Raw genomic sequence first — 19,567 nt, 5'->3', positions numbered from 1 at the left:
TGCTACGTAAGCCGTGCCTACTTGCGTCAGCACCCTACGCACCACGCTGTCTTCCCGCCCTAGCGCGCGACGTCATCTCTCGTCGCCGGAGAGTGCGGGAGGAGGAACGGGCTACAGAGGCGGTGGACTTGGGAAGATGTAAGTGGCGAGAAGAATCCGGCCCCATCCGGGGCTCTGCCCGCCCCGCGCTTGCCTGGGGCCGGCTGCCATCCCCTGGAAGGTGGATGGTGGACATGGAACAGCGCCTCACGGGCGGAAGGAGCCCCGGATGGACCTGGCGGGATCGCGGTCTGAGAGAGAAAGCGGGCCCGGCCTGGCCCAAGGGGGAGGAGTCAAAGGACGGGGGAGGAGGGGGCCCGAGGCCTGAGGGAAGGAAAACCGTAGATGCTGGGCCGGAGAGGCGGCCTGGTTGGAGGTCGTGGGGGACTCGGGGTAGGAGCTAGAGGCCCGAGGCCGAGAGAAAGGGGTCAGGAATAATGCAGGGGTCGAGAAGGGGCCCGGAGCAGACGGGAATGTCGGGTGTCGTGGCCCTTGCCGGACAGAACCCGGCTCTTTCCCAGAGTTCTTTGTGATTATTTCACACGAAAATCGAGCAGCCAGCCTAGGCTTCCCCTGAGTCGTACAGATTCAACATTCAGTTGAATTGGTGTAGTTGAAAACTTGAAAAAAAAAATTAGCGTCTCTGAAAGCTTAGACCTGGAGAGGACAAACTGTAAGGTGGTCCTTTGGGAGAGACGGAAGTCACTAAAGATTAGATTGGAAAGATTTGTGTGTGTGAAAGAAGCCTCCTACGTCCTTTCGTACCTGAAAGTAAGCGCCTGAGGATAAAATTTTAAGAAAGTCTTAGGTGGGTGGTAACTAACTTAATAGGAAGACTAGTCAGTGTAGCTCACCCTGAATCCGTGAGCATTAGGGCATTTTATTGCTGGCAATTGTGTGTAGGTTCTTCTAGAAATTGTCTAAGTTGAGGACGAGTTTGCATTTGAAAGACTCCCAAATTTGGAGAAATGCCCCTTTTCTTAATCTGATGCGAGTGGAAGCAAACCTATTTCCTTTTGCTATGTCTTCACACCTTACAGTTTGTCCTGCCAGCTGTTACTCGTTAAAACAGGAACCTAGTTCAGCTGTCCTCCTACCTTTTTCTCTCTACCCATATATCCAGAGCTGCTTGGCTCTGACTGCAAAGGTCAGGTGTTCTTTCTCTACATTTTGGTGCAGGCTTCTGCTTTTGCCATACATTCATTCCAGGGATGGAAAGTGTGAATACGGGCCCTCCACAACTATAATGTTTTGCTTCCCGTATCGGATAGAGCAATATATGCAGGCACCTAATTTAACCAGTGTACAGCCCCTTAACCCAGATCTGGGCTTCCACCTTTAAGAAATGGAAATAATAAAGGGGTTGAAACTGGAGCTCAGTTCCTTGTAAACAAACTCATTTACTGAATTTAACATAGAATATATGACACCTGATTGTAAGAATTTTGAGGTTCCTTAGTGAGGGGCAACTGTCCTAAAGCTGTCTTCAGATCAAGGAAGATCTGACTTCAAACTTGGTCTCTTGACACATGCGGCCTTCCAGACCCTGGGCAAGTCACTTAATCTCTCTAGTGTTCAAACTTCCCTTTTCCAGAGAAATTTTGACTCGACCCCAGATATAGATAAACATAACCTTTTACTGTTGCCAATTTTTTTTGTGAACCCTACATTCACTTATTTGCCCCCATATAGGGTCACGTTCCACAGTTTAAGAAGCTTTGTTCTAGGCAACTTGATGCCAGCCTGTGTTAGTAAAGGTAGTTTCTTCATCTGGTAGTTCTCTTTGCCAATAAAATCATAAGTGCAGTCTCCATCCCTATTTGGTGCTTGCATCTTAAAATGTTCTTTTTGAATCTTTGTTACAAGAGAAGGCTCCTTGAGGGCCTGGGGAAGGGATACGTTCAGATATTAATGTAAAAATGAAAAGTATCAATTCACATATTTAAAGGGAAAGAAAGGTAAGAGGACATGAATTTTAATATATAATTATATTAGTTTTTAATGGAAACAGAAACTTTAAAGCTTTCATTAGGTTGGTATTAAATGCTGTGATATCCATACTTAACTCTGGAGTGGTGGTCTGAGTCATTGTTATAATAGAATTTTCCATGTTTAATTTTATGGCAAAAAACTTAGCAATGATCTAACCAAGCAGAGGTCTCCAATAGGGAGAGGCCCAGGTGGCTCATGCTCTTGTCTTCCATATGATAACTATATTGTATTCCAAAGGAATGAGGGGGGTAAAGAAGCTTTTCACCTTCCCTTGGTGAAAATGAGCTTGTACCTATAAAGGATATCTTCCTTTCCCTCTCTCTCCCATTTCTCCAAACCTGCTTTGATAAGAAAATACCAGGGTAAGGTGAAAACTCAAGACCCCCTTTCTTTAGAGCCAGAAAAAAGCCTGTATGAGGAGATGTTGAATTTCCCCTGTGATCAGCTTCTTCCTCAGGCTGTTTGAGTGAACACTCAGTGTATATGGTGTTAAATCCATGGTGTTTCTCTCATCTCTTAACCTCACCCCCACACTACTGAATTTTTTTTTTTACTGCAAAGTAGACTTGTTGCCTTTGATTCTTTTTAAATCCTTTTATCTTGTTATTAGGCTGCTCTATGGAGTAAATTCGATTAGGGATCGGTTCTCAGAATCAAGGAGTTAGAAGTGAGAGCTCAGATAAGTGAGTACTTATCCAGTACTGCTTTGAACCACCTCAGAAGGGGAGAATGGATTTATCAGGAATGAAAAAGAAGAGCTTGCTAGGAGTCAAAGAAAATAATAAAAAGTCCAGCACTAGGTAATCCTTCTGTCAGCTTTTTCTAGTGCTAATTTTGGTATAGCCACTGCTAGGGATCCCTCAGGAAGGGCAAAACTTGGAATTGTTTGCTTGTTCTCAGTGAAAGCTTCCATAAACAACTGGTCATTTTGCCCTGTAATTAACTGGGATCCCTGCAAGCTTTTGGATGCCCTGTCTTTTAAGCTGTGGCATATTGTTTCAGGCTATGGCTGGGAGTGGCGTTGTTCTCACAAACTTTTTCCCCCCCCTCTCTAGGGCTCCCTCTCCCACAAAACGTAAAGATAGAACTGATGACAAGTCAAAGGACCGATCTAAAGATAAAGGAGCCACCAAAGAATCAAGTGAAAAGGACCGTGGTAGAGACAAAGCTCGAAAGAGGCGAAGTGCCTCCAGTGGTAGTAGCACCTCCAGGTGGGGAATCCGTTTTTTTCCATTTGTTTGTGTTGTTCTTTTGTTTGTTTTAGCATGAGCTATGGAGGAACTGGATGCTAAATCATTGTGCAAGCAGAGTCTGATTATTAGGATGATTTCTTTACAGGCAACAGATCAAGCTCAATGTTCTGGTAGCCTGTTGTCTTTTGGGAAAACAAATACCCTTTGAATGTAGGGGGGTGGTGCAGTGTTCAGGGCTGTCTCCCCTTCCTCTTCCCCCCCCCCTTTACCCCCTTAGTGTTGACAAGGTGTGTAAACTTCTCAGGTGTGATAATTTTGATGAACATTAGTATTAACCAATCAGTAACATCAGTTCTAATTTTAGACCTGTTCAATTTCAACATGTGCAGGTTCTGTAGTTTCCCTCATCCTTACTACTGACTTCTGCAAGTACCAAGCCTCAGATTTCCTCTCTTCCTGTTACTGCTCTAGATTTTGGCCTTACCTTAAAGGTTTTTACTTAGATCTCTTTGCCAGTCTAGTAACATTACTGCCTAAAGAGTAGTAAAGTAAAAGTATGGACTCCTCTCTTTCTGAACATTACCATTGAGCCTGGGGTCTCCTAATCCCAATTTGAAAACACATTGCTCCTGTTTCAATTCAGCCTGAGACCCTTTTACTCCTCTCCACCTCATTACTCAGCAGGTCTCGATCCAGTTCCACCTCCAGCTCTGGCTCTAGTACTAGCACTGGCTCTAGCAGTGGATCCAGCTCTTCTTCTGCATCAAGCCGTTCAGGAAGCTCCAGCACCTCCCGAAGTTCCAGCTCTAGCAGTTCCTCTGGATCTCCTAGTCCCTCTCGACGAAGGCATGACAATAGGAGGCGTTCCCGATCCAAGTGAGTGCTGACCTAAAACTCTCCCTCTCTTCTGTTATAATTTGTAGCCATTTGGTTATCTGGCTGGTGATAATATGTGACCCTTCCTTCCAGGCATAGAGTTGAGAACCACAGAGTTAACAATTATGTTTTGTTTTGTTTTGTTTTTTGAATTTGAATGTTGGTGGTATTTTTAGCTTTTTACCATAGAGTCAGAATGTTAGAAGTAATATCAAGTGTCAGCAACCTGGTGTGCTCGAAAGTGATCAATTTGTATAAAGTCAGTCAATAAACATTTATTAAGCACCCATTATGTTCCAAGCACTGTGCTACACACTGGGGATACAAAAAGAGGCAAAAAACAATCCCTGCCCTCAAAGAGCTCAAAATTTAAAGAGTAATTGCCATGGGGCAGCTAGGTGGACACTTACTAGCTGTGTGACCGTGGGCAAGTCACTTAATCCCCATTGCCCCGCAAAAAAAAAAAAAAAAAGTAATTGCCTTCCATTGTTGATTTAAGTGAAGAAAAAAGTCTGTTAGGACTTTCTGGTGACCAGCTAACATTCAATAATATTGGTCAGCCTGTCTTTGAGATTTCTAAGAATGAGATAATAATATCAAGTGTAAAGGGCTTCCTTTAAAAACATTTGCATACAATTGCAGTATAAGAAATGATGGGGGATGGTTTCGATAAAACCTGAGATGTATGTGAATCGATTATACAAGGTAACAGCAATATCTGAAGAAAAACTAACTGTGGGGGCAGCTAGGTGGCGCAGTGGATAGAGCACTGGCCCTGGAGTCAGGAGGACCTGAGTTCAAATCCGGCCTCAAACACTTAACACTTACTAGTTGTGTGACCCTGGGCAAGTCACTTAACCCCAATTGCCTCACCAAAAGACTAACTGTGAAAGACTTTGCTTCTGAGCAATACAATGATCCAATGAAAAATGCTATTGACCACCAAAGGGAGAATTGATGAATTTTTGAGTGCAAATTGAAGTGTAATTTTTTCATTTTATTTTTCTAGGTGGTTGTTTTCTAGAACGTAGCTATTGTGGAACTATGTTTTGCATGAATAATTGATGTCACATTGCTTGCCGCGCGCGTCAGGGAAGGGAAAAAAAGGAAACTAAACACTATTTACAGTTAATGTCAGCACTAAATTGAAACCTTGTCACCATATGCTCTGTGTAAAGAATTAATTGTTATTTGAGGTTTTTATGACCCCATCTTTTGGCTAGAATTTTTTTAAAAAACCTCAGCGCACAATGGCTTCTGGGGCTCAGCAAATGGCACGATGCTCCCCCCACTGGTTGTAGCCATTGCCATGGCACTGGCACCTCACGTCATCACCACTTGCCCATACCTACATGGGCCTGGCAAAATTATAATGATTAGAAGCCTGGTGAGGGCAGTCATGTGACTGTCAGAGTGGCCAGCCATTTGGCTGGGGGCTATCTGGGGTCTGCTGGGAAGAAGGGAGGAGATTCACCATTCTAGCTTGAAGCTGGAAGGCAACAGGACGCTGCTATGTGTTCTCAGCTGATTCTTGGGCAGTGGTGTTATTCAGGTTGTATAATTTCCCTTTCCCTTGATCCTACTGATCCTGTTTGTGGTTTGTTTGGGTTTTTTTTTTTTTTTTTTTTTTTTAAGTTCGTTCTTGTTAAATAAATCCTGCTCTGTTTTGAGGGAGGATGCCGGTCTCCTTCCTTTCCCAAATATTTCGGTGAGCTACTTAGCTAACACTCCCCAATTAAAAATTGGTCCCCACATCTGAAATTCTGCATCATCTTGAAGATCTAAGGAATTTGTAATTATTTTTTGACATAAATGAGAGGTTGATGAGTTATCTGGTATTTTTTAAAAATCAGATCAAAACCACCTAAAAGGGATGAAAAGGAACGGAAGAGACGAAGTCCTTCACCAAAACCTACCAAAGTACACATTGGAAGGCTTACTAGGAATGTGACAAAGGTAAGAAATCATTAACCCAGTAAGCAGTCATTGAGCTACCATCTTGTACAGGATGGGCCCAAAGTCACAATGTTTTAATAACTTTTTGATAATTATTTTTTCTTTATTTTTCACCACTTACAAGATTTTATTTTTCACACATAATGTAGATTCATTTCCTATATTTATTGTATATGATGCTGTGGTATTGTAAATTTAAAACAGAAAATAAAGGAGTTATTAAATATCGAAGCCCCTTCATGACTTTTGACCCACTCAGTATATGTCCTACTTGCTTGGTCTTGGGTGTTAATTTCCTCACCTGTAAAATAAGGGGGTGGACTAAACATCTAACCTACACTACTCTTGAGTCCTCAGTGGAGTTTGATGTCCTAAGGAGTCTTGTTTCTGCAGTGTTTGTGATGGGCCCCACATTTCCTAGCCATTTCCATTGGTTACTCACAGGACATTCCCCAAGAGGGGGCTTTGGATTTAGAAATGGGGGGGGTGGGGATTACTCAGTGAAATAAACCATGATTAGTTAGTCTCATGCCTAATAGACTGTTAAGTAATCTCTCCTGTATTCAGAACATTCTTATTTCAGAAATTAAGGATTTCCAAGCCATAATGACCTTTTTTGAACCTTCTAACATTTTTGAAGTAGCACCTTTGCTTATTTTCATTTCTAACCTCCTTTCCTTCCAAAAGTCCTATTTGGAATTTTTTTTTTCAATTAAAGTAATTCAAAATTAGTTTGTTTTGGAAAATGTGCAACTGGAAAGCCTTTATTGGGCCCCTCTTAAATGTAAACCACTAGAGGAAGTATGAAGAAGAGTTAAAACAATTTAGGCTAATCCCCTTGATAGTCATTGAACAATAAATATAGAGCCAGAGAGGGAGCAGTAGGTAATATCTATCTCAAGGGTTCTTAACCTGTTTTTGTGTTGTGAACCCCTTTGGCAGTCTGGTGAAATCTATGGACAACATAGTATTGCAAAGGAAACATCTTGAAATACAGTTATCAAAATGTTTTTTTAAAACAAGTTCATGATTGTACACAGTAACAACAATATTGTTTGACAAACTGTGAATGACTTAGCTTTTCTCAGAAAAACAATGCTCCAAGACAATCTCAAAGGACCAATGACGAAGCATACTATACACCTCCAGAGAAAGAACTGATATTGATTGAACAGACTGAAGGATACTATTTTTCCCTTTCTTTTTTTTTCTTTTATTCAAATCCTTTTGTACAAAATTACTAAAATGAAAATGTTTTATGTAACTGCACATGTATAATGTATATATGATTGCTTACTGTCTCGGAGAGAGAGGAAGAGATGGATAGAATTTGGATAAAAAGAGAAAATAATCAAGTTCATGGACCTTAGGTTAACAACCCCTGATCTTTACTAAAGATCACACTATAACAAATTAGAAGAGAAACAGATCATACCCTCTCCCAGCTATGGACAAGAGATACATTCTTAACAAGAGACAGAAATAATCACAAAAGATAAAATAGATACTTTTTGGTTACATGAAACTAAAAAGCTACACAAATGGCATTAATGAACCTAGGATAAGGAGGGAAGTGAATCAAATCTTATCAGATTTTTTTGATGAGTGGCATTCAAGATATAAAAACGATAAATATGTGTAAGATTAATAGCCATTCTCCAATAGATCCGTGGCCAAAGGATATGAACAAACAGTTCTCAAAAGAAGAATTGCTAAGTGTTCACAACCAAATTTTTTTTTTAATGTTCCACATCACTAAGAGAAATACAAATCAAAACTGCACTGAGGTTTTGCTTCACGCCTTGCAAATTGGTAAAGATAACAGTGTCAGTGTTGGAGGGTTGTGGAATTAAAACAGACTAAATACATTGTTGGTGGAGCTGTGAGATGGTGGTTCAACCATTTAAATAAAGTGACTCAAATGTCTTTACCTTTTGAACTAGAGATTTCATTACTAAGCTTAGATCCTAAAGAAGTCATTGATAAGAAAGTTTCCATATACTCCAAAATATTTGTAGCAGCATTTTTTGTGGTAGCAAAGAACTGGAAACAAAGTAGAAGCCCATCAATTGGGGACTGGCTAAACAAATTGTGGTACATAATATGCTGTCTGAAAAGAAATGATGCATGTAGTAAGCACAGAGAAGCATGAAAAGATGAATATGAGCTGATTCAGAATGAAGTGAGAAGAGCCAAGGAATTGCTATACGCAATAACTACAACAATGTAAATAGAATCAATTCACTAAAAAATCAAAAGCGAATGTAACAAAATTATAATGATCAAGTGGGACTCAAATGAAGAGCTATGAGAAGAACCCCCAATCTGCCTATGCCTAGAGGTAGGGAGTCTGCAAGTGTTGTACTCTGTCTATCCGGACTTTTTCAGTGTAGCAGTCAGTTGCACTGATTATTTTTTTCCTTGTTAAAAATTGCTGTTTGTTATATGGCATGGCTGAGAGAAAAAAGGCTGGTGGGGATAACTATGATGATAAAAGAAATCAGTTAAAACTTGATATTTTTTTAAATCCCTGATCTAGTCCAACTCCCTCATTTTACACATGAGAAAACAGCCGCAGAAGTTAAATGACTTGCCTGAGTAAGTGGTAGAGCTGAGATTTGATCCTAGAGCCTCTCTCCTTCCAACCTAGTGTTTGTCCCATGGCCTCATACTGACCTTTGGTATATCACCAAATAAAAGTCTGGGGATCTTTACCCTTGTGCCTTACTCCTCCCTCCAGGGCCCTGCTCCTTTGTTTGAAGGATGAAACTGAGTTACACCTATGTCAAGAATAAAAAATATGACCTGGACCTGTTCTAGACTTTTGCTTTTAAGCATTTTAACATTTCCAAACCCCTGGTTAAGATATCTGATGATTGCCCTGTAGGTAGGGAAAAAATCATGAAAATTTGGTGGAAATAGCAAAAACAATCTGCACTGAGAGTTTCTTATCTGTAATAGTTATTGTGTATTCATCCCTTGCATTTCTATGTGATATCTCCTAGGATCACATCATGGAAATATTTTCCACTTATGGGAAAATTAAAATGATTGATATGCCTGTGGAAAGGATGCATCCTCATCTGTCCAAAGGCTATGCATATGTGGAGTTTGAGAATCCAGATGAGGCTGAAAAGGCATTGAAGCACATGGATGGAGGTAAGCCTTCAGACTAGAGAACAGGCCTTTAACTTGGCTTATAACTCTTTTTTTCTGCCTTGTTATTGTCTGTCTGGCAGAGGTCATGATAGGCCATGACTTCTGCCACCCATCTCCTCTTTTACTGTAGGAAGCTCCAGTGGCCCTGCTCTCACAACACCACCCTCTTACTTTTCTTGGATTTAATGATGGCTAGCAGTTATTTATTGTTTTAAGGTTTACAGAGGGCTTTACAGATATTATTTTATTCTCATAACCCTAGGAGGTAGGTACTATATTTTAGAGAAGAGGGAGGTGAGACAAGCAGAGAGTCAGTAACTTGCCCAGGGTCACACAGCTAGTGTCTGTAGTCAAATTTAAACTCCAGTCTTCCCTGACTCTAGGTCTGGCAGTCTATTGACTGCACCCCCTAGGTGCCACTTAAATGGCCTTTACTTTTCTCCACACCTGAAACCCTCCTGATCCAGTCCTCAAGTTAAAAGACCAAGTTGATTCACCTGCCCCCTCATAGATCTCCCTCAGTCTCTCCCCTGGAATTAGTCTTGCACATTATATTCTGAACAATTTGCCCCTGATATTTCTCTTCAAACTTTCTGGTGCTTAATTCTCCCCCAACATGCCCTAACTGGCTTCCCCTCTGTCTGCCCTACCCAGCTATGCATGCTTCATTGCTCTTGCCCTTTCCTCCTCTTACATTACTTGAAACCACTTAGTCAACCTATCTACATGAGGTAGAATTGACTTGGCTCATTTTCCTGTTTCCCCTATGGGTTGTGGCTTTTCATGAGACAGGGATCATGTGACCTTGATTGTCCACTCCTCATCCTTCCCAGATCCTTATTGTTCGGGTTTTGCTGAGGGCTCCAGAAATGGCTGAGGAGACCTGGCTAAACTCCAAACAGTCTGTGTTGTCTTGGTAAAGTCGGGTCTGGTTATTTTCTCATGCTGACTGAGATGACTTTTGCACACCAAGAAAGAAGGCTTTCTTCCAGAGTTTGGAACACAGTCAAGTACATTCTGGCTGCTTTTGTTCAATTTAACGAACTATTCCTTTCAGCTGGAAACAGTTCTTAGGCAGTGTTAACAGCCAGGGCAGTTTCTAGGGTATGGGCCCAAAGAACTATGATGTTTAAAATCTAAATCGTGGTCGCCTTAAATTAAAAGCTTTAGCACCAGTCTTTGGGCATTAAACATTTATTAAAGCATACAGGTATTAACATGGAGTTCAGAAAGTTAAGAAAAGACCTATCTAGCCTAGAGTTCCAACCTGGTTGAGTTCTTCCTCAAGTCCTCCTTCAGGAGCCTGCTTTAATCAGGAACTCTCCAGCAAGCTGATTGGTTGGCGTTATCCAAATCCATTGGTTTTGAAGGTGTTCTCAAGTTGAGTTCACAGTCTAGCTTCTAAGAACAATATACCTTCTTAAGGGATAGCCAGGTGTGATTACAATCCAGTTAACTTGAAGTAGGCTAATCAGCAGTCAATCACTCTCACTTGATTCAGTCAGTCTAGTTAATCTCCAGGTGGGTCTTTGAGTATCTGCAAAATCCCATTATTTCATCACAGAACTAAAGCAGATATAAGAAAAACATAAAGCAATGTCTTGATTATCAAGAGGCTATGTTTTGAGGCAACTAGGTGGTGCAGTGCCCTCATTGCCCTGCAAAAAAAAAAAAAAAAAAAGGAAACCAGGGCCCAGGAAAGGGTAGTGATTTAGCCCAAATCTCATAGCAAGTTAGTTGGCAGGGCTGGGTCTTTTGGCTCTTAAGCCAAGTTCTTTTTCTAGTAAACCACACTGACTGTCCTCTAACAGCACTTCATTTTGAATGTACTGAAACATAGCTTCTTGTCCCCCTCAGCCACAGCTTTTCTCTTTGCTGAACCCCTCTTATCCCATAGTGATAAATGACCAACACAAGGAAGCTGAGGGAGGAGAAAGTATACTGATTCCTCCTCTACTTCATCCAATTGTCCAACTTGTGGACAACTACTGAAGGCCAACAACCTACGGCATGCAGGACAGGAGCTTCTGCCCCTTATGACCTCTGAATCTAAGCCTCTGCCTTCTATTAATTAAATTGTGAAGATTTTTGAAATTTAAAAAAAAAATAGCATCATCTAGATCTGAAGCTTGCTTTGTAGAGGATTTGTTAATTGAGGTGCCTAAGTATTTCCCATACTATTTATACATTATCATTGAGCTGGCAGGTAGAGATCCAAAGGTTCCCAACATACATACAGATGTAGGCAGAAACTGGTTTTTTAATTGGCCTAAAACCTCTAGATCCACAGGTCCTGAAGCAAGGCTTTAAAGGCAGAGATTGATGTTTCAGTAATGTCTGAGTCTTTTGGGGGGGTTTTGGTGAGGCAATTGGGGTTAAGTCGTCCAGGGTCACACAGCTAGTAAGTGTTCAGTGTTTTAGGCCACCTAGCTGCCCCGTGTCTGAGTCTTCTGTGACCCTATTTAGGGTTTTCTTGGCAAAGATGCTGGAGTGGTTTACCATTTCCTTTTCCAGCTCATTTTAAAGATGAGGAAACTGAGGCAAACAGGGTTAAATGACTTGCCCAGGGTAACAACTAGTGAGTGTCCGAGGCTGGATATAAATTCAGGTCTCCCTTACTACAGGCCCAGCATTCTATCTGCTGTGCCACCAAGCTGGCCTGAAGTCAGGGAAGATCTATGTTATTTGACTTTTTGTCTCAGTGCTCTGATTTGGTTCCTATCTTAACAGGACAGATAGATGGTCAGGAGATAACAGCCACTGCAGTGCTGGCCCCCTGGCCCAGGCCCCCACCCAGGCGATTTAGCCCACCCAGAAGGATGTTGCCACCACCCCCGATGTGGCGTAGATCACCACCACGCATGAGGAGAAGGTAAACATGTTCTTGAATCTGTAGTCTTATGTAAGAAGGCCTGTCCTCATGGTCTGTTTTCTAGGCCTTCCCTGTCCTGATTATCCTTTTCTGGGTGCTCTACAGAGTGTCAATAACCTTCCTAAAAATGTATCACCCAAAACTAAACAGAATACTACAGATGTGGCCTAACGAGGGCAGGGTACCATGAAGTTATCCCTTACCTAATACTAGGGATCTGCTTCTGTTCATCTTGCTGAGCAGGTCTTGTCTTTGGGGCTCAGTGAATAATTCCTAGGAGAACTCAAAGGACTGAGAATAAGTTTTTGGTTTTTAAAAGAAAAATTAGCCCTCAAACAACAAAAATTAATAGGGGCGGCTATTCAAGCACAAAAGGGAAGGAGTACTTAAAGGCCTAAGGGGAAAGAAACAGAAGAGGCACGGCCAGCCTTTGTGTATCTTCTGAAAGATCTGGCCCTTGGTGGTGGTGGTAAAGTCAACAACCACAAGCTGCTTTTTTTTCTTTGCCTTGTAATACATTTCTGGTGCAGTAGAACACAAACAGGGTGGTCCCTTAGCGCACACACTTTTTGCCTGTCTGCTTCCTTTGTACCTTGGGGGAGGGTAAAGTGCAATTTCTTCTGTAGAGACCCTTAAAGAAGAAATTCTTCCCTCAGTGATTCAGTCTTGAGAGAGAAGAGTTGAATCCCATGGAAGTAGCCATATAGTGGTTTTACCTCCGTGGCCACCCTCTTTCAGCTTTGGTCTGATGCAGTGTTTTCCTTCCAATAGGTCCCGCTCTCCTAGGCGCAGATCTCCTGTCCGACGACGATCCCGTTCCCCAGGCCGCCGGCGCCACCGCAGCCGTTCCAGCTCTAATTCTTCCCGATAAAGCAAGGCAGCTATTCTCCCTTTGTAACTTAAATATGATTGAACACAGACCATATAGGAGCATTTGTACTGAGGGTGGGGAGAGAGAAAAAATGGGAACCAAGCATTGGCTAACAAAGATTTAATGCATTAGAAGTCTCTTTGCCCTTGAAGGCTTCTACACAGCAAATTTGATTTATTTCTCAGGGCTGGTTTTGGCTCATAGGAATATTCATGGTTCAGAGTTATAACCTAAATAAGGCCCCTTTTTTTTTCTGGCCCAAACAGAAAGCTCAGCTGTTATCAACTTCTGAGAAAATCAGGCAATCAGCAGAGCCAGACCAAGCAAAGAAAAGAACAAGATGCTGAAGTCCTGCCCACCCCCAAACTGGCAGCAGTGGATTTTTTTTGTTTGGGTTTTTTTTTTCCTTCTCAGAAATTTTTTGACAAATATGAAGACTTGATGCTTGCTTTTTGGCCAGGCTGATTCTTTTAAGAAAATAAAATGTGAGCTCATGTATGTCTACTTTATCTCCTGCTAAGGCAGGGCCAACAGGTCCATCTGCTGCTTTAAATTTTTTTTCTCCTGATTTTTGAGGGCCAAAAGACCCTGGGAGGAGTACAGATTTTTCATTTCAGTCCTTTACTTGTTGCTGTAAATGATTCTTTACACACACCAGTGCCCACCTCTCTTAGAAATTGGTTAACAGGTTGTGGGCCAGCCCCTGGGTGCTAAGGAGCCAGCCCTTTGAGGCTGTGACCCTTTGAAAGGCTAGCAGGTTAATTTTGCAAAATGTAAATTGCATTCTTGGCTTTTATTGTACAGTCAATACTAGTAAATTTCTGTGTTGAGTTTTGTATCTTTGTAGCATTTTAGATAATGTTGTGTTTGTACTTTTGTTGTGTAGAATGGAAGAAAATCGTATTAAATAAACCTCACGGGTTGAAATGTGGTGATTTCATTGATTCTTTACAGGCCTTTTGGGTTCCTTTTGTGACATTTAAAATCTAATGTGTGGTTGCCTTTTTCTGCCACCAATGTGGGGGGTGGAGGAACTAGCTAGGATTTACTTATAAATTAGAAGTTTCAGCAACAGTTTAGCCATTAAGCATTTATTAAAGTATATTAGAAGTTAGTAAAGAGAGAACATGTGGAGTTCAGAAAATTAAAAAAAGAAACATCTTCCCTAGGGTTCAGACTGGACTCCTTTTCCTTCCCTCAGCCATCAACCTGAGGTTCCTGAAAGAAAAGATACCCAGGGAGCCAGCCTCACTTTCTACTTCTTGTCTCTCTGCCCCTTCCCGCCCCCACCCCCCCCATCCTTCAAGCCAATTAGATTGGTTCACTGGACCTCTGGGTGGTCTCATTTCTGAGTTCAAAGTCCTCAGCTTCTGAGAACAACACCTCACCCAGGGTTGGTCTTAATTTAATCAACCTCTTGGTCTCACCTAATTCAACCAATTCCAAATTAGTCTCCAGGTGGTGTTAGCCAAATCCCATTATTTTCTCACACATTCTTGTCTTGGTCAATTCCAAACTAAAACAGCAGAGGTGGAGACATTAACAGGAGCAAACAGGGTCAAGCAACTTGCCTAGAATCACAGCTAGTAAGTGTCTCAACCTGGATTTGAACTCAGGTCTTCCTGACTCCAGGCCCAGCTCTATTCACTGCACCTCTTTTTGCTTTCCATTTAGTCTCTCTGGGTCCCAGTATATAAAATCAGGTGGTTGGACTAGATAACTTCTAAGATTACCACTAGCTCTTAAGTCTAGCATCCTAAGAAATTAAAACATACAGTGGAGCAATCAACAATTTACAAAGGACTTTGTGAGGTAGCTAGTCCAAGCAGCAAGCATTTTACTGAGGAAGAAACAGACTCAGAAAGGTTTACTGACTTGTTCAAACTTGCATAGCTAAATTGATAGAGGGGGCAGCTAGGTGGTTCAGTGGATAAAGCACCGGCCCTGGATTCAGGAGTACCTGAGTTCAAATCCAGCATCAGACACTTGACACTTACTAGCTGTGTGACCCTGTGGACAAGTCACAACCCCCATAGCCCCGAAAAAAAAAAAAAACATAAATTAATAGAGCTGGGACTTGAACCCATTTCTTGTGACTCTGAAATCCAGTACACTTCCTATTTTATTACCCAGATTGGTCACCTCCCACCTGCTCTACTGCACCTTTCCTCTGAGTGCTGGGTCTTTTTTTTTTGTCCCTGGTGTCTTAGTATATTACTAGATAGCATGTGTTAGATACAACTTGAACCGAGGTCCTTATTCCAAGACCAACTTGCTAACCACTATACATATGCTACATTTCCTTCCTAAAGACACTACCTTCAAATATTTATCATCTCATGCTATTTGGTTCATTGAATATATCAGGAAGTATGTAGATTTGCACTGTGACAGGGTTGGCTTTTTGTAGACAGAAAATAAAGACCGTTTATGTTATATTTTATGTTTGGATAGAACATTTTTCTTTCCATTTTTTTTTTCAATCTTAATAGCATTTTATTTTTTCCAGTTACATGTAAAGATAATTTTCAACATTTTTTTCAATCTCAATAGTATTTTATTTTCTTCCAGTTACATGTAAGATTGTTTTCAACATTTGTTTTTATAAGATTTTGAGTTCCAAATTTTTCTTCCTCCCTTCTCTCCCCGCTCCCCATGACAGAAAGCAATTCGATATGTTATATATGTACAATCACATTAAACATATTTCCATATTAGTCATGTTGTGAAAGAAGCAGAATAAAAGGGAAAAACCAAAAAATAAAAAAATTTTGAAAAGTGAAAATAGTATGCTTTGATCCACATTTAGATTCCATGAATAGAACATTTTTGAAAAGCCCTTTTGAGTTCCTAAATGTGTATACTCTGATCCAGCAATACCACTACTAGGCCTAAATCCCAAAGAGTTCAAAGAAAAAGGACCCACGTGTATAAGATTATAGCAACTCTTTGTAAAAATGGCAAAGACTAGAACCTTAGGAGATGCCCATCATTTGGAGAATGGCTGAGCAATTATGGTATGTAAATATAATGGAATACTACTGTGCTGTAAGAAACAACAAAGAGAAAGGACCCACATGTACAAAAATATTTATAGCTGCTCTTTTTGTGGTAGCAAGGAATTGGAAATTGAGGGGATGTCCATCAATTGGGGAATGGCTGAACAAGTTGTGGTATATGAATGTAATGGAATTCTACTGTGCTGTAAGAAACGATGAGCAGGTAGAGTTCAGAGAAACCTGGAAGGACTTGCATGAACTGATGATGAATGAGATGAGCAGAACCAGAAGAACATTATATACGGTATCATCAACACTATAGATTAGATTCTTCTCACCAATCCAACAGAACAATATTCCAAAGGACTCATGATGGAAAAGGCTCTCCAAATCCAGGGAGAAAAAAAAAAGGAACTGTGGAATATGGATGCTATATGGTCTAATATATATATATATATATATATATATATATATATATATATATAATATTAGATATATATAATATGGTCTAATCGAGACCATACTATTTCTTTTGTTTTTGATGCTGTTGGTTTTCTGATTTCAGGTTTTTCCTTTGTGCTCTGATCCTTTTCAAATAACATGACTAATGCAGAAATATGTTTAATGTTATTATGTATATTTAACCTATATCAGATTGCCTGCTGTCTAGGAGAGGCGGGGAAGGAGGATAGGGAGAAAAATTTGAAATTTGAAATCTTATATAAACAGATCTTGAAAACTATTTCTACATGTAACTGGAAAATAATAAAAAGCTTTTATTTAAATAAAAAAAAAAAGAAAAGAAACAACAAAGGGATGTTCAGAAAAGCCTGAGAAGCCTTGCATGCACTGATACAGAGTCAAGTGAACAGATGCAGAAAAGTTTCTACAATGATAATATTGTAAAGACAAACAATTTTGAAAGATTTTAGAATTCTGATCTATTTTCTTTTTTCAATGAGGTTTTCTTGGCAAAGATACTGAAGTGGTTTGCCATTTCCTTCTCCAGTGGATCACTTTTTTTTGCTCTCTACCATGACATGTCCATCTTGTGTATCTCTGCATAGCATAGCTCATAGTTTTATTGAGTTATACAACATGGCAGTAATCCAAGAGAGGCTTTTTTTTTTTTAGGCAAACAGTCTGAGTGACTTGTCCAGGGTCACACAGCTAGTAAGTGTCTGAGGCTGGATTTGAACCCAGGTCTTCCTCTCTCCAGGACTAACACTGTCCCCTCCTTGCCACCTAGCTGTCCCTGGGTTAATCAATGAAAACTTAGGACTTGGGAATTTCTTATTCATGGGGAATAATTGAAATCTCCAATTCCCATCTTGACGGAGGTTCAATGGATTATCTGTACCTGCTGGAGTAGGGTAAACCCTAGGGTAAGAGCAGAACTGAAAACCCATATTGAATATCCTCTAACTTTGCCACCCCACCACCTCCAGTCCCTCATCAAATATGGTCTAATGGGACTACACTTACCTTTCAGAATGAGCCTTGAGGGCAACTAGGTGGTACAGTTGGATAAAGCACTGGCCCTGGAGTCAATAGGACCTGAGTTAAAATCTGGCCTCAGACACTTGACACTTACTAGCTGTGTGACCCTGGGCAAGTCACTTAACCCTCATTGTCTCACAAATAAACAAAAAAAAACCCAGAATGATCCTTGAAAACTATTAGACCATGCAATCATTCTAGCCCAACATCCTTTGTGAGATCTCATAACTTTTGTCAATGTTTCTCCTTGTCCATGACTACAAATACGGAACTTAACATGATGTCCAATAATGTCCCTATCCCATAATAGACTGTTTGTTCTTGAAGGCAAAGATTGTCACTCAGCTCTCTGCTCACAGCATACCTTGTGTTCATGAATGAGTGAACAGGTGTGCTTTGAATGATGTTTGACATATATGGCATTGGATGAAAGAATAAATGACACATTTTCTATGAGGCTTTGAGATCTGTAAAACATCTTCACAAATCCTTTGAAGTGGTTGGTATAAATATTGTTAGACTCAATTTTACAGGCTAGGAAACTGAGGCATAGAGGAATTAAATGGTTTGCCCATAACCATCCGGGTGGTAAATGTCAGAATTGAACTCATGACATCAGTTAAACATGGCCAAGCAGTTTAGGGACAAAATAGTCTGAGAAGGTGGTAACAAAGGCATAATGATGCTCTGGGAACATAATCTTCCCTCCCTCTCCAATGCAGAATGCTCAGCAAAGTAACACAGTCATTAGAGAGCTAAGCTATATGGTCTGACACCAGTACAGTTTCCCTATGCTTTAGTCTAGAGAAAACTGACTGGATATTTTCAGTCTTTTTTAGATACGGTACCAGGCTTGGAGTTGGGAAGACTCTGTATCATTTAAATCTGCTTCCTCCTTCTTATCCTAACTGTCCTTCACTTTCTAAGAGGTGACTAAAATTGGTCCTGTCAGGAGCTTCTCAAATCACAAAGGAGCAGGTGGCTAGCCTGCAAAGGTCTTACATTGAGGTGAGGTCATCCTCACTATGGAACAAAGTGCATACTCTAGACTGTCAATCCCATAGATGGATGACCTAGAACCATTGCAAGGCCACAAGGATGATGACCTGAGTGACCTCTTGAAGAGGACCAATGACATCACAAGGCTGATGTCTTGACTTGTGCATGGATTGAATTTAAGGGAGGCAGAGCTGTGCAAAGTTGTCTGACACATTTGTGTAGCACTTTAACAGCATCATCTTTTAAAGTTTAAATGGCTCAACTGAAATTCCATCACCTCCACTAACTTTATTGTTAGCAATGCTTCCTAAGGCCCATTTGACTTCATTCTCCAGGATATCTGGCTCAAGATCAGTAACCATACTACCTTAAGGTCTTTCTTGTACAGTTCTTTTGTGTATTCTTGCCATCTCTTCTTAATCTCCTCTGCTTCTGTTAAATCCCTGCCGTTTTGGGGGCAGCTAGGTGGCACAGTGGGTAAAGCACTGGCCCTAGATTCAGGAGGACCTGAATTCAAATCCGACCTCAGACACTTGATACTTACTAGCTGTGTGACCCTGGGCAAGTCACTTAACCCTCATTGCCCCTCAAAATAAAAAATTCCTGCCATTTTTGTCTTTTATCATGCCCATTTTTGCAAGAAACTTTTCCCTGATATTGAGAGAAATGATTACTAATAACCAATATCTTGCGGAGATTCGGATGCCTCCCTTTTCTAAATTCCTCATTTAAAAAAGTTGTTTTCTTGAAGGACATTAATGATAACAAGATTGCACTAACTCTCCTTGATCTTGGTCAGACTCCACCCAACCTTACAAGGAATTTAATCTAATGTGAGGAAGCCCATTTTGTTCCACTCAAGCTTGGATGGAGACAGATCCTTTTGCCTAGATAGCCCAAGGCTCGGAGTGGTCTTGTATAAAGATATTTCCTTTGTGCATGTGTAAAGGGGCTAAAATTTTAGCTATACTGTCTAAAATATCTAATGAGTGGTCGCCAATAAATTATAAGCTTTAGCAAGAGGTAGACTTTTAAGCATTTATTAAGGAGAATAAAAATTTGGTAAAGATAGAGAGAAAGGCCTAGATCCCTCTATCTATTAAAGGGAGAG

General features: G+C 40.7%; 1 protein-coding gene across 5 annotated transcripts; it reads left to right on the top strand.

Moving 5' to 3' along the window:
* Position 1: 1 nt before the first annotated feature.
* RNPS1 (RNA binding protein with serine rich domain 1) lies at positions 2–13,889 on the top strand. Of its 5 annotated transcripts, XM_043978292.1 has the most exons (9): positions 14–138; positions 2,642–2,831; positions 3,087–3,242; positions 3,906–4,100; positions 5,954–6,056; positions 9,062–9,215; positions 11,946–12,087; positions 12,859–12,964; positions 13,225–13,889. In XM_043978292.1, the coding sequence occupies exons 2-8, from the start codon at positions 2,761–2,763 to the stop codon at positions 12,956–12,958; spliced, it is 921 nt and encodes a 306-aa protein (XP_043834227.1). In that variant the 5' UTR covers positions 14–138; positions 2,642–2,760; the 3' UTR covers positions 12,959–12,964; positions 13,225–13,889. The 5 variants fall into 5 exon arrangements, with proteins under 5 accessions (XP_043834230.1, XP_043834227.1, XP_043834229.1 ...); XM_043978294.1 differs by having other exon boundaries at positions 3,909–4,100; positions 12,859–13,889; XM_043978290.1 differs by having other exon boundaries at positions 12,859–13,889.
* Positions 13,890–19,567: the final 5,678 nt, after the last annotated feature.

Source organism: Dromiciops gliroides, chromosome 1 (genome assembly GCF_019393635.1).
Source record: "Dromiciops gliroides isolate mDroGli1 chromosome 1, mDroGli1.pri, whole genome shotgun sequence".
In the NCBI taxonomy this organism is placed as follows: Eukaryota; Metazoa; Chordata; class Mammalia; order Microbiotheria; family Microbiotheriidae; genus Dromiciops; species Dromiciops gliroides.
Note: the sequence above shows the minus strand (reverse complement) of the source record. Positions and strands in the feature narration are given on the sequence as shown.